The following is a 15680-nucleotide window of genomic DNA, read 5'->3' on the forward strand; positions in this document are numbered from 1 at the left end:
CACATTGTGCTAGCGTGCTGTGTTCTGCACAATTTCCTAAAAAGACATTCTGCAAACTATGCGGTCTCAGTTGCCCAAGAAGCAGACTTGCTGGAAAATGAGAACCTCACGGGCCTTGAAGCTGCTCGTCCTGGCTTGCCCCCCCAAAGCGCCCGTGAGGTTAGGTGGGTAGGGGGGCCATTGATATGCCAGACAATGTCTGAGAGGCATTTTATGAATAAATTTTTCTTTGAAACTCCTTCATTTACTGCTTGGCTTGGTTTTAGGTGTCTCCTAGGTAAATTTATGTTTTTTCTTGTTGTGCCTTTTTCACCAACAGTGCAAACCCAAGTTCTGAGCGAGATGAGGGGACAGTCTCTTCTTCAGATAAGCTAATTATGTTGTGGGTCTGCTACACACACACCTTGTTTTTGGTAACTAATGTATGTAGTGCATTACTGACCAAAATCGTGCTCATTTTCAGCACCATGGCTGGAAAATGGCATGATTGTCAAAATTAACACATCACTGTGGGTGTTTTTTTACTAAATGCACTTCCACTATGTACTACAAGTGCACTGCAAAAGTGCACCTGAAACTGCACTTGGAGTGCAAAGTTGAGTTGCCTTTAGTAAATAACACCCATTCTCACCGAAAACAACAATTTTACTCCAAATACATCTTTTGCGCAATGAAAAAGGAAGCCACACATTGTTGATAATTTAACTTTTTAATCCAAGCACATTCACATGTGCGTTTAGAAAAGGGTTTTACAACAAACCAACAAATTGGGTGTATCAAAAACAGTCTTTCAGGTACATTTTTTTTCACTTTGTGTTTTTGTGTAAACAGGCATGTATCAAAGCGTAACATACAGAACACAGGAACTTACAAAGTTCAACTTTGAAAAGTAAAGACAATATTAGACATGAGTATGTACAAACTGGGCTGATATTGCATTCATCACATGGGGTGTCACCCCTGGAAAATCCAAATTTGGAAGATGCACACAGTGTGTCAACATGTGCTATCTCCCATCATGGGGGATCAATGTACATGTTTTGGGCTGCAACCCCTTCATCTCAGCCACTTTCCACAAAACATGTACATTGATCCCCCATGATGGGAGATAGCGCATGTTGACACACTCTGTGCATCTTCCAAATTTGGATGTTCAAAAAATACAAAAGTTGTGGTTTAAAAGCCAAAAAATAAAACCCTAGCTAGTTTTGGCTGTTTCACACTCTCCCCAAAACATCAATGATGTTCTTCATTTTATTTTTAACATCATTGATGTTTTGCTGTATATTTTCTAAATCCCGATTGCACCCCACTATCTCCCCAATCAGGATCTGGGCGCTTTCACTGGTAAAATGGGATTCTTCTTCCACATCACCTACAAAACAAAGCAAAAAAACACACACCATGTATTATAAATATGGTGACATACATTGATGAGCTTACCGGAAGCTGTGTTCTCCGACACTCACTTGTTGTGGTGACAATTTGTCCAACTTCAACGATCTCTCCTTCCTCCTCCTCCTCCTGCTCCTCTGCTTCTGGTTTTGGAATTTTGTCTTCTTTGGGAGGGGTGGGGTCCCTGGTGTCCTCATACTTGCCGAGTCTTCTCTCCCCTATGAGAATGTAAAAAAAGAATAATTAGCACACTTGGAAGTGTTGTACAATTGTGTTTTTTGGCCGTGTTCCAAGATGAGAACATTATTGTTGACACTTTGTTAAGCTGGAATACTTACCTGCAGAACGATGTTTCTTACGAATGAATGAAACCATGAACTTGAAAGTGGCCATTTTAAAATGCACAACATGAAATCAAAGCACATGGAAGATGTATGCAAGCAAGAATAATCATATGAACACACGACACCTACTTACTTTTTTGAAGAACACGCTTGATCCTTATGTACTGCTCGTGCTCCCTCAGTTTCAGGTCTGACCACCGTTTTCTCAGTTGATCCATGGATCGGCATACCCCAAAATTCTTCTGAAGACTCTTCACAACTTTATTCATGATCTTGGCCTTTCTGATATTTGGGTTTGGGTAAGGTCCATACTTCCCATCATAGTCGGTCCTGTTCAATATGTCCACCATCTCCAACATCTCTACAAAAGACATATTTGAGGCCTTAAATCTTCTCTTCCTGGATCGGGACGTTTCAGGCTTTGGGCTTTCCTCACCCTCCTCCTCGTTAGTGGATCTCTGATTGCGCACCTGCGTTCTCTCCGCCATGTGCTCTCCCCACTGCCCCGAAAGCGAAGGGGCGGGGAATAGTCTAGAAAGAACGTCGGGGGCGGGCGGAGTTTCACGCATGCGCACTGTATATAAAACGCAACACGCGTGTGTCGTCCGTATGATCTGTGAACAGAGGGAGAAGCTGAGGCGACGAACGTGCAAACAATGGTACAATTTTGAACTTGGTACATCACTAGGCTATACTGCTTCTAGAATGAGGCCTGCATTAGTGGAGTTTAGCCTGACATTAGGGTTTGTCTTGTGTTGTGTCTTGCAGACATTATGGACGGGTTCAATGATCATAGCTTCCTCCCTCTGTTCATTGATAAATACAGAGAGATGCCCTGCCTGTGGCAAGCGACACACCCTCAGTATAGTAACAAACTAAAGAGGCAGGCAGCAATGGACGAACTGGTTGAGTTTGTGAAGACGGTGGTCCCCAAGGCAGATGTCAACTTTTTAAAAAAGAAAATCGGTGGCCTGAGGAATACATATCTGAAGGAGAGGAAGAAGGTGCTGGACTCCATGCAATCTGGTGCTTCAGCAGATGACGTTTATGTCCCAAGGCTGTGGTATTATAACAGGATGCAGTTTCTGTCAGACCAGGCTGAGGCCAGAGAATCCCTCTCTACTCTTCCTTCCACGCGTCCTATGCTACATTCCACACCCGCTGAGTCTTCCGATGCCCAACCTGGGCCTTCCACTCAGGAAAAACTGGGGGAGCCCAGCTTGAGCCAGGTATAGTATTGTTGTACATATTTTGGGAGTATAAATGAATGATGTTAACTTGATTTTTGCTCACTAATTGCTGATTTTAGAAAGTGTTTCACATATCAATAGACAGTAGTGGCCAAAACCTTGGGGACAAGAAAGAAAAATGCTGGGCTCAGAATGATAGTCTTTTCTATTGGTTAACAACTTGCAACAGTCTTGATGTGAAAATTGTGTGTGTTTGATGAACCAAAAACTAAAATGTCCCTTTTTCATACACAGGAAGACATCAGCCTGGAGGAGGGTGTGGAATGCAGCAGCCAGGAGGTGGCTGTGGAAAGTGGCAGCCAGGAGGAGGCGGGGGTAAGAGGCAGCCAGGCGGTGGGCAGGCAAAGGAGCCTCACAGAATGCCAGGTCCCTCCCCTCCGCCTTCCATGCAAAAGGGCGAGAAAGGGGGGGAATGTGTGAGGCTGATTGGGTAGGCATCAGTGGCCCTTCAAGCCAAACCCACCTATCAAGAGGCCTTTGCCGCCTTGGCTGCATGCAAGCTTGAGAAAATGGAGGAGGGGCAACAGTTCTTGTGTGAGGAGGTAATTATACACACCCTCAACAAGGGTCTGTTGGGCCAAATGACACAAACACACTTGTGTGATTTGGCCCATGCCCCTCTCCTCCTCCTTCTGCCACACCTCCAGCACCACAGCCACAGCCTGGAAGGAAGCGGGGTAAGAAGACCAGAGAGTGATGACCTGGGTTCAGTCTGGTCTGACAGAAGATGCAGCCTGTTGTAGTACCACAGCCTGGGAACATAGATGTCATCTCTTGCTGTTCCGGGTTTCTTGGACTTCAGGACCAGACTTCTCTCCCTCAAACATGTACTCCTCAGGCCACCAACTTTTGCGTTTAAATAGTTGATGTGTGCCCTGGGGGCCAAAGGCTTAGCTAATCTCCCCAGTTTGTCCATCGCTGCCTCCCTCTTTATTTGTTAATGACACCTAAGTAAAGGGTTTTTTTGTTTGAAGAAATACTTGCGTATGTGTTTTACTTAAAAAAAGGACAGTTTATTTGTGAGCAGATAGGTGCATTTCAAAAATACAAAGTGAAATGAATAACAAGGGGGGGGGGGGGGTACCAACACTAAACAACCTCCTGTAGATTAAAAAAGAAAAAGAAAATATAAAAAAGATAATAATGTTGTTGTGGTAAGTTTACACACAAAACACACCCCAAAAAATGGAAAGATGAGCAAAATGACAAAAAAGGAGATGTTTATGAAAAAAAACAAACACAAAATTCACCCAAAAAACAATAAACAAAAAATAAAATTGTGTAGATGTGACGAATTCAAAAATTGTATTGCTGAAATGAGTAAAAAAAAGTCAGGAAATACGTTCGGGAGAAGTGTGTGTGACTATGAGCATCAAAAGAAGTTCCTTCTTGCAGCATTGTAAAGAACAAGAGAATGCGCTTTATGAAAGAATTTTTAACATTGCAGCGTGACGAATGTGCTATATCGATTACGAGCAGTAGTTTTACCTGAGCGAGCGCTTCCGTGTGCAAATTTGATTGTGAGCATGCGTGGCACCTTGTCCGTCGGAGTAGGCTACACATGATCAGAGTATGTCCGATCGGAGCATTTTGTCGGAAAATATTTCCGGCAAGTTGGAAAAGTTGGTCCGTCGGATATTGCGACGGAAACAGTCCGATGCAGGCCACACACAGTCGGAATATCCGACAAAATGCTCCGATAGGAAACATTCCGACGGAATCTCCGACCGTGTGTTCAAGGGCTAAGACAGAAAATGTATTATTCACAGGATTTCCAGGTAAAAATAAGCCTTAACAATAAACCCAATGCTGCCACCATATTTAAGATGTAATGTTTACAGTTTCTGGGTTCACATATACTTTTTAAGATGAAAATTAAAAGTGCATTAGTCATAAATCATATAAAAGCATTATTCTCCAGGGAAACCTAAATCAACATATAAACGGATTTACCTACCCATACAGCTAGCAGTGTATATCTAGATATATGTCTACCTGACAATTACAACAACACTATTTTCTTAATTTCGTTTTTTCCAATACAGATTAAGCCCACAGCTGCAAACAGATGTGATGCTGGATGAAGTTAGTGATGCGGTGTTAGTTAATATGCTGTGGGATACACAAATCTATATCTACCAGCAGAGGGAAGAAATTCAGAAACTGGTCAGGCTATTACTTGAACCTTGACTACTACTTTTGGAAACACTATGAAGGTATGTGTAGGCACAGCAAGGTAGTTTGCTCATTTGTAAAAAGTAAGAGTCTTACAGTGCTGTGAAAAAGTATTTGCCCCTTCCTAATTTTTATTTTTTTTGCATATTTCTCACACTTAAATAATTCAGATCATCAAACAAATTGTAATATTACACAAAGATAACCCAACTAAATCCAAGATGCAGTTTTTAAATTATTATTTAATTTATTAAGGGGAAAAAGCTGTTCAAACCTGCCTGGCCATATGTGAAAAAAGTAATTGCCCCCTCCCATGCTGAATCATGAATGAACTGTGATTAACCACAATTTTTTGGAAAGCTTAGTTAATTTTCACTTGCCACACACAGGCCTGATTACTGACAGACCTGTTGAATCAAGAATTCACACAAATAGAAGCTGTCTGACAAAGTGAAGAACGGTAACAGATCACAAAAAGCCACACATCATGCCACAATCACAAAATTCAAGAACAGATTAGAAACAAAGTAATGTACAGTGGGGCAAAAAAGTATTTAGTCAGCCACCAATTGTGCAAGTTCTCCCACTTAAAAAGATGAGAGAGGCCTGTAATTGTCATCATAGGTATACCTCAACTATGAGAGACAAAATGTGCAAACAAATGCAGACAATCACATTGTCTGATTTTTTTTTAAATAATTTATTTGCAAATTATGGTGGAAAATAAGTATTTGGTCACCTACAAGCAAGCAAGATTTCTGGCTCTCACAGACCTTTATCTTCTTCTTTAAGAGGCTCTTCTGTCCTCCACTCATTCCCTGTTTGAAATTGTTATCAGAGTAAAATACACCTGTCCACAACCTCAAACAGTCACAATCCAAACTCCACTATGGTGAAGACCAAAGAGCTGTCGAAGGACACCAGAAACAAAATTGTAGACCTGCACCAGGCTGGGAAGACTGAATCTGCAATAGGCAAGCAGCTTGGTGTGAGACCACTGATAATCTCCCTCGATCTGGGGCTCCATGCAAGATCTCACCCCGTGGGGTCAAAATTATCACAAGAAAGGTGAACAAAAAAACGTTTGACCTCTGTCATTGCCAACAAAGGATATATAGCAAAGTATTGAGATTTAACTTTTGATATTGACAAAATACTTATTTTCCACCATAATTAGCAAATAAGTTCTTTCAGAAATCAGACAATGTGATTGTCTGGATTTGTTTCCACATTTTGTCTCTCATAGTTGAGTTATACCTATTATAACAAGTACAGGCCTCTTTCATCTTTTTAAGTGGGAGAACAAATTGGATCATGCTCTGCTGGGGTTTTTTGCCTTCCTCTGGATCAACTGTGGGTATAGATTTGGGTATATGGGCTGGTATGATATTATTATATATATATATTTTTTTTTTTGTGGTTCAGAATTTTTTTTTCTGTGTTTACAAATATGTACTACATCTCACTGGCCTAATTCATCCCAATATCAAGTATTGTTTTGTATTAATAGGGTGTATGCAGAGAATGGAGTGTTTTTCCTGTTTATCGTTATTTTTATTTCAGTTTTAGTGTCAACTGTATTCACACCCAATATAGGGAAATATTGTATACAATCTTGGTAGCCTCAATTGGACTTTGTAGCACGATAAAGACAAATGAGTGTAATCCCACTACTAGAGGAGATTTTGTGGCCTTCCCTCAGTGCAGGTGGGTCATTGATCTCGTCTGGTATAGAGGTTTTAGAGGATCCCCATAAATCACAGGTTTAGCTCATAAAACATCCTTTTTGAGGTAGCGCCTAGGGCCCTATTATTATCTTATAAAACAATGAAATATTGGCATTCATTACCCAGGATACCCATAAAAAATTGGTCTCCATGATTACAACACAAAGCCTAGAGAGTTGGTTTTCTAGCCTACACAATGTACTACTTGTCGACTTTGGTTCCTATTTTCATGAGTTAGTACAGCAGGTTGTAGTAAAGAAGCTTCCAATATAAAGACCCTGCTAGAAAAGTTATGGGTAAAGGTATGAGTCAAAAAGTTCCTCTAACTAATATAAATGTTAGACCACAGTGACATTTTTGCTTTGAAGTATTTGTGTAATGCCTAGGCCATAAATGGCAAAGTTAATATTTTCCCTTGTATAGCATGTCTATTAGCTTGTAAACCAAACCGATTACTACTGATATGCAGTGCGGTTGTTTAGACTTTACACCTTAGCATTTCTGAGCTCTTTGTTGTGTAGATGATTTAATATTATCACAAGTACTCCTCCCAGCTGTTGACATTTGAATGGTCTTTTATTACACTCATTTAGCCCCAGGTTTTTAGAATTCAAGCAGCATTTCTTAAAATGTAACTTTGGGAAAAATTTAAATAGTACCCTTTGCAGTGAGGCTCCCCCACTACATATTATGGTTTAGAAAAGGTATACTAGTGCTATTATTTCCATAGATGGAACCTTGACATTTGAACTTTGAAATAACTAGGGACCTTTTTTGGCTTTTTTTGTCCATAACAGGAGGAAGGCAATATTTTGACTTTCTATCGGAATTGAAAGTGTTTCTAAACCCACAACAGTAAAATCTGTGTATGCAGAATAACATTCTTGTTATACTCACTGTGGAGGGGTTATTTCTCTGTATTGTGTAAAGAGACTCTTTGATCATATATGCACAGATCCTCCCCCTCATGCAGTGTCTCTCTTGGCAAGGTCAGATAATACACAGTCAGAGTAGTAAAGCTGCACATGCTCATTTTGGTCTTTATTTTCATATTACTGGGTTTAGTAACACCTTTACATTTTTTTGTCTTTTGTTTTTTCCTTTCTTGCTATGGAGCAAGTTGATGCCCAGGCAACTTTATGGCAGGTGACTGGCTGGAAGGGGTTTACACTTAAAGCGGGATTCCACCCTAAAGTGGAACCTCCGCTGATTGGATCCCTCCCCCCCTCCGGTGTCACAATTGACACCTTTCAGGGGGGAGGGGGGTGGAGATACCTGTCAAAGACAGGTATTTACACCCACTTCCGGGCATAGACTCCCGTGGGAGTCTACGCCATTTCCTGCCCTGCCACGCTGTCTGCTGGGACACACACGGGTCCCAGTGACAGCGCAGAGATTTCCTATTGCACGGCGCAACTCACGCATGTGCAGTAGGGAACCGGGAAGTGAAGCCGATTCGCTTCACTTCCTGATTCCCTCACCTAGAATGGCGGCTGCCGGCATCGCTGGAACCCGGGACAGGTGAGTGTCCATTTATTAAAAGTCAGCAGCTGTAGTATTTATAGCTGCTGGCTTTTAATATTTTTTTTTTTTTGGTGGAATCCCTCTTCAAGATCGTAATGTGTCAGACATTTTTAATAGAGGACAAGCTTTAAAGTGTATGCAAACCCTAACAATTACATTTTTATTTAATCTCCTTTTTGCTATATTAAATTTACCATTGGAAGCATTTTGTTATCTGTTTATCTGATATTTGTTTGATAAGTGCAAAAAAATTACCAGTTGCTCTTGTCAGAAATTCAGAGCTATCCCTTGCAATCTTTCTGTGTTGGCCTATTGAGCCTAAGTAGAACTTTCAGTTCATATCTTGGGACTACAGCACAGTCAATTAGTCTTTATGTTGTGTAGAATAGGATAAAGAATAATTACTAGTTTATAAAAAGACAAGAGGGTAGAGCTGACACCACGTATTCCACAAAAATGTTGAATTTTATCACAACAGGAATTTGATGCTGAATGCATTTAGAAGGCCTTCTTTAAGCCCTTCCTGCCCACGCTATAGCCAAAAGACGGCTACAGTGCGGGCCTTAATTGCCGGGAGGGGGTCCGTGTACATCCTCACGTGCTTAAGCAGCCTGCACGCCCCCCTGCAGGGTGCGCACAGCTCACTCTGTGATCAAGTCAAGGATGCTTGACTGATCATAGATCGAAGTAAGGGGCCAATCCCGACACCTTATCACGTGATCAGCTGTCAGCCAATTACTGCTGATCACATGATGTAAACAGAGCTGGTAATCGGCTAAAAAAAACATCACCGGTTTCTGTCAGAGGGACATTGGTCCCTCATACAGAGAGCCACCGCCGCTTGATCTGAACCCACCAGTGCCACCTGCTAGTGCACAGCAGTGCCACCTATCTGTGCCGATCAGTGCTGCCTATTGGTGCCCACCAATGCTACCTACCAATGCCACCTATCAATGCCCACCAGTGGCAATTAGTGCTGCCAATCAGTTCCACCTATCAGTATTACCCATCGGTGCAGCCTATTCGTTTACCTGTTTGCAAAATTTTATAACAAACTATGAAAATGTTGTTTTTTTTTTTGTTTGGGGGGGGGGGGGGGCTTCAAAAATTTTGTTCCTTTTTCATTTGTTTAGCAAAAAATAAAAACCCCAGTAGTGATTAAATACCACCAAATGAAAGCTCTGTTTGTGTGAAAAACATGATAAAAAATTACATTTACAATTTTCATTCGAAGTGTGACAGCACTGAAAGCTGAAAATCGGCCTGGACAGGAAGGGGGTTTAAGTGCCCAGTGGGCAAGTGGTTAATCAGATTTTCACTTAAATATCATGTAAGATTTTCAGTTCCATAATGAGATTAATTTCTGTTAAAGCTCCACTAAATTTAACTTTTTTATTGGTGAGTGTAAAGAAGGTTGAGTCTCTTGCAAGTTTCTATGAATATTATTATAAAAACATAATACTAATAAAATGAACTATATTGCTTCATCCTTAGTTCTATGAATTTTTTTTTTATGAAAGATGTAATATTTAGACTATTCTATGGCTGTTTAAAGCTATGGATTATATATTTTTTGTCTGCAAGGTTAAATTGGTCCAACTTGGACCAATGTAAGCATACAGTACATACTCCATACTTGGCCGATGCCTGTGGAAACTGAGAATCACTGTATTAGCCCCTGCTACTGCTGTGATCCTTGCGGTCTTCCAGATGTTGTGCTGAGCAGCTGCTGCATTTATCCTGTTCAGAGGATAAAAAGTGAGGGGAAATCACCTTGCATAGTTACATAGTAGGTGAGGTTGAAAAAAGAAAAAAAAAAGTCCATCAAGTTCAACCTATGTGTGTGATTATATGTCAGTATTACATTGTATATCCCTGTATGTTGTGGTCATTTAGGTGCTTATCTATTTTAAAAAAAACTATCGATGCTCCCTGCTGAGACCACCGTCTGTGGAAGGAAATGCCACATCCTTTCCGCATTTATAGTAAAGAACCCTCTACGTAGTTTAAGTTTGAACCTCTTTTCTTATAATCTTAATGAGTGGCCAGGTGTCTTGTTAAGCTCCCTTCCGCAAAAAAGTTTTATCCCAATTGAGGGGTCACCAGTACGGTATTTGTAAATTGAAATCATATCCCCTCTCAAGCGTCTCTTCCCCAGAGAGAATAAGTTCAGTTCTTGCATCCTTTCCATCCTCGTCCGCAAATACAGAAATTGAATTGTTTAACCCATCCTCCAGGTCGTTTATGAACAAATTAAATAGGATTGGCCCCTCCACAGAAACCTGGTGGACCCCACTACCCACCCCTGACTGCTCCAAGTACTCCCCATTTGTCACCACCCTCTGAACTCACCCTTGTAGCCAATTTTCGATCCATGTACTCACCCTATGGTCCATGCTAACGGACCTTATTTTGTACAGTAAACGTTTATGGGGAACTGTATGAAATACTTTTGCAATATCCAGATACACCACGTTTTTTGGCCCGGCTCCTATGATGGCCATAGCACTGGTCCAATACCAGGACATCAATGCTAGGAACCAACCAGGGGATGGGACTGGGCATCACTGCGAGCTGAACTGAGTACAGTACAGGACATCCGGCTCTGTCTATTTCAGCGGCGCTCGTTCCCTCCTTCCCCTCCGAGGCAGCCCTACATACGATTTGCCCCCTATTTTAAGGGGGGAAAAGTGCTTGTTATACTCCGACAAATACAGTATATAAAATCGATTTCAGTACTTGACGATGAAGGGATTGTAACATCCTGGTATTGAAGTGATTAAATTAAATAAACATTTTTTATAAAACATACTTTAGTAAAAAGTAAGATGTATGGGGTCTGCATGCCTTTAACAGTTTTATACTTAAAGTGATTGTAAAGCTAAATGTTATACTTACCTCCTTTGTGCAAGTGGTCCTGATCCTCCATTTCTGGGGTCTCCTCACAGTGCTCCTGGAGCCTCATCTTCTCGAATGCCCCCATGGAGAGCCGCTTTCCATTGACACTATCCCCCCCCCCCAGGAACACCGATGGGGCACTATTCCCCTCCCCCCCGGCACACTAATGATGGGGCACTATTTCTCCCCCCTCAGGAACACCAATGATGGAGCACTATCCCCCTCCCACAGGAACACCAATGATGGGGCACTACCCCCCCCAGGAACACCAATGATGGGGCACTACCCCCCCAGGAACACCAATGATGGGGCACTATCCCCCCCCAGGAACACCAATGATGGAGCACTATTTCCATCCCCCCGGAACACCAATGATGGAGCACTATTCCCCCCCCCTCGGAACACCAATGATGGGGTACTTGTCCTCCCATAAATACCAACATGAATGCTTTGCCAAGTTTCCTGTATTTTAAAAGCAAGCTGCTACCTTATCACAGCTCGGCAATCCCGTGACCATCTGCTTCTCTCCTCTCTCTCTCTTCCCTTGAGGCAGCAGCGAGTGGGGCTGAAAATACCACGCTGACATCAGCAGAGAGGAGGAGAGAGGTGGACATGCCTGGTCACATGAGTGCGGCTATGAGGTATACAGTGGCGCCGGCTTTTTACACAGGGGATTGTAACACTTGGACGGAGGCGGTACTGAAATGGAGGGAGGAAGGTGCGTGCCATTAGGAGACCAACTAATCGATAATAATTTTTTTTTGACATTGAGTGATACTGAAGAGAAAAGTTATTGAATACAGTGGGGAAAATAATTATCTGATCTCCTGCAGATTTTGTAAGTTTGCCCACTTACAATGAAATGGTCTATAATTGTTATCATAGGTGTATTTTATAGAGACAGAATATCAACCAAAAATCCAGAAAAAACACATGATACAAATGTTATAAATTGAGTTGCAGTTCAGCGAGTAAAATAAGTATTTGATCCCCAAGCAAAACATGACTTAGTACTTGATCAAGTATTGAAAGTGGAAAAATTGACTTTTTAGGCACAAATCATAAGAAAAATAAACAATCATTTTTTTTTTTTTTTTTTTTTTTTCAATAATATTTTATTAAAAGTTTTTTCGGCATCATACAGCATAAGCAGTAGGTACAATTCTTATGGTACATAGTAACAGAGGAGTTATTAACAAACACCAACTAAAAAGGAAACAAAAAATGACGACAATGGTGATATATTAACAATTAATACATAGAAATTTAAGAGCATTAAAATAAAAATCTAGTATTGGTCATAGATGTCAAAACATGTCATAATATCCAAAGGATATAATACTACTGCAGGGTGCTGATGGTATGGGCAGTCATCTTATGGAAGGTATTTGATTGATTGGGTTATTGTTCTGTATAATTGTAAAACAGCAAATTAATATTATGCCATTTTGTATGCTCCTTCATGATTTCTTGTATTCTAGTATGATCATCTCCGTTCACACTGCTAAACAAAGAGTGAGTTAATCAACATCAAGATGAAGTAAAATGCCTTTAAAGGTCTCCCTGATCATCTGATTTAAACATCTCTGAAACTATTGCATATCCTGGAGCACAAAGTACAAAGAAGATTGCTACCTTCATCTCAAGACTGCAGATGATCAGTATCGCTAGGGGTTTTCTTTATTTTTTCCAAATCTGATACTTCGAAAACTAAACAGCTCTGGTGTTAACCACCTACGTTTATTACAGAGCTTTGTTACTGATATTAATGATATCATAGCTCTAGTGAAGATCCTCAGTTTTATTAGTTCTGAGTTTTTTTTATATTATGCACTTATTTCCCTATTGTCACCTACGCCCTAGTGCAGGGGTATTGAATAAAAAATTCATGGAGGTCTGTAAAATTTTCTTCCAGCCGAGGTCTGAATAAATTGCTTTTTGTGTGACGACTCTGATTATTCACATCACAGCCCCCTCTTGTTTTCCTCACTCTCCCTTTTACATCACAGTTGTCCCTTGACAGTGGTGTCTTCTACCCCCCTGTAACATCACACCCCCCCAACAGTATCCCCTGACCCCCCTTCACACCATCCCCCACCCAGTAGTGTCCTCTGAACACACACTTTCACAGCCCCCATTTTGCCCCCCTCAGCTCTTCCCCCATTCACATTGCTGCCCCCCCTAAGCTGTCCCCCCATTCACATTGCTGCCCCCCTCAGCTCTGCCCACCATTCACATTGCAGCCCACCTAAGCATTAAAATTGCACCCCCCCGTCAGTTCTGCCCCCAATCACATTGCAGTCCCCCTCATTAATATTGCAGTCCCCCTCAGCTCTGCACCCCCCTTCACATTGCAGACCACCACAGATCTGTCCCTCTAATCGCAATGCATCCCCACTCGGCCCCTATAGCTCTGCCCTCCATTCACATTACAGACCCCCACTAAATCTGTCCCCCTCATTCACATTGTAGATCCCTCAACTCTGCACCTTCACTCTCCTACCTTTCTAGTCTACAGAGAGTGGAGAGCAGGAGGCAAGGCAGATCTAGACAGTGGGAAAAACCGCAGCTTTGTATGGAGGGCAAGAGCAGGAGCTGCCAGTGTTAACTTTTCAAGTGTCCCATTAGGTGATAGGTTGCTAGGACCGCCCTTTATCCTTACAACCAATCACCTGCTGGGACACTTGAAAACTCCAGCAGTCCCTGCCCTCCACCCAAAGCTGCTTTGTCTCTCGATTTCTGTCTAGCGTTGTCCCACGGCTGCCGTGCTGTGATTACAGTTTGGTGTGACGAAGAACCAGCTCTGGATGGGACAGTGACTGTCCACATCTGGCCTGGGGTCCGCTATTTAGTGATGCCTGCCCTAGTGGATTCTTTCTTGGAATATCTTATGCATCCAGCGGGCCCATGTGACCCAGTTAACTGTTAAAGCTAAAAACAGTCTTTCATAAGAGCATGAGGAGATCTGAAATCAAGGCACTTCAAAGTCCTTGAAGGGGCTCAAACTTTATCACACTCCTGCCAAAATGGATTTGTCTATTGTTGGTAGAATTGCCCTTTAAGAAAAATAACTGGAATGTATGTCTTCTGTTGTTTAATCATTAAAGTAGAACTCGAGTCAGATATATTTTATAAATTGTAACTCCCTCTAATTTTTATTGAGGTCTGTGTCACCAATAATGAGATTCCCCCTCCTTTACTTAAACCTTCAAAGGGACAGAACCTGAACACAAACACCAATAAAAATGTGACATTGGCTATGACCTTTTCTCAATGCAAAGGGATAAGTAACATTTCTGGCTATAGTTTCACTTTAAATGGCATCAATATTAGTAATTTTTTCAATTTTAATATGAAAGAGTATTGTTTTTTGTTGGGTGGCTTTCAAATGACACACACAACACTGCTGACTCACTTTCAATGAGTTGGCAATCTATGGCCAGTGGAGGTATAATTTATTTTCTCTGTTTTATCATGTGATGCTGATGAGCTAATTGAACAACTCCATTGAATAGTTTTCTTTGAGTTTCCGAGGCCAGGTTGTAGTGCTCTGAAGATATTTACACAGTAATAGGGGTTGATTTACTAATGACAAATAGGCTGTTTACTTGGTAGGGAAACTTTTACTTAGATTAGTGAAGAAGGTAAAGTTGTGCTGACTTCTACCATTTAATCACATGCAAGGAAAAATACTGTTTTTCTTGATGATTGGGTATTCTTTACCCAAGTGACTTTTCACAACATTTGCTAAGCATGGGGAAAATGACCTTGTAAAGTGAACAGCCTGTTTGCCTTTAGTAAATCAACCCCATAAAGTCAGAACTGCTTAGTGGATCCAATAAATAATGGATCATTGGGTATACTAAATGTAGAGGCTCCATCTTGTCAGCAAAGGGCAATGTGCCCACAGTTTTTTTTAGTTTCCTATTTGGAAGATATCCAATTATTGCTTCTCTTTTGACAACATATACTAATTTGTGCTTTAATAACATTGCACTGATACTGATTTATGTTTAAATTCTATATTATAAGACTGCTTAGACATAATGTATAAACAGCGTTGTGTGTATAATAAATACATTTATTTATATTGTCTCTGTTGTTTCCACCAGAGAGAATGTGTTATACAGAATGGTTTACACAATTGCCATTACCTAATAATTCAAAGGGTCAAAGGGGTTTTTCTAATTAAATATTTTACACAAACACACGCTCTTCCATTATATATTTTATTTGGTGGTCAACGAACAACATATATTGAAATGTATGTATTTGTGGGATACCCAGGAAATACAGAGCATTCATCGACCCCCCCCCCCCCCTTCACATTTTGTTATGTTGCAGCCTGATACTACTGATTAACCACT

At 41.1% G+C, this 15680-nt stretch overlaps 1 protein-coding gene across 8 annotated transcripts in view; it reads left to right on the top strand.

The window, feature by feature from the left end:
- The window catches only part of PLA2G6 (phospholipase A2 group VI), a 252096-nt gene extending 236695 nt beyond the window's left edge, over window positions 1-15401 (top strand). For 7 of the 8 annotated variants that reach the window (XM_077452379.1, XM_077452372.1, XM_077452376.1 and 4 more), the window contains 2 exons: window positions 5035-5205; window positions 12795-15401. In XM_077452379.1, the coding sequence (XP_077308505.1) occupies window positions 5035-5179 (145 nt within the window). In that variant the 3' untranslated portion in view covers window positions 5180-5205; window positions 12795-15401. Of the gene's footprint in view, window positions 1-3223; window positions 3342-5034; window positions 5206-12794 lie in introns of those variants that run through there. The other variant, XM_077452375.1, reaches the window with a different exon arrangement.
- Window positions 15402-15680: the final 279 nt, after the last annotated feature.

Source organism: Lithobates pipiens, unplaced genomic scaffold, assembly GCF_037356315.1.
Source record: "Lithobates pipiens isolate NorthernLeopardFrog02 unplaced genomic scaffold, aLitPip1_a1.2 Scaffold_23, whole genome shotgun sequence".
NCBI lineage: Eukaryota > Metazoa > Chordata > Amphibia > Anura > Ranidae > Lithobates > Lithobates pipiens.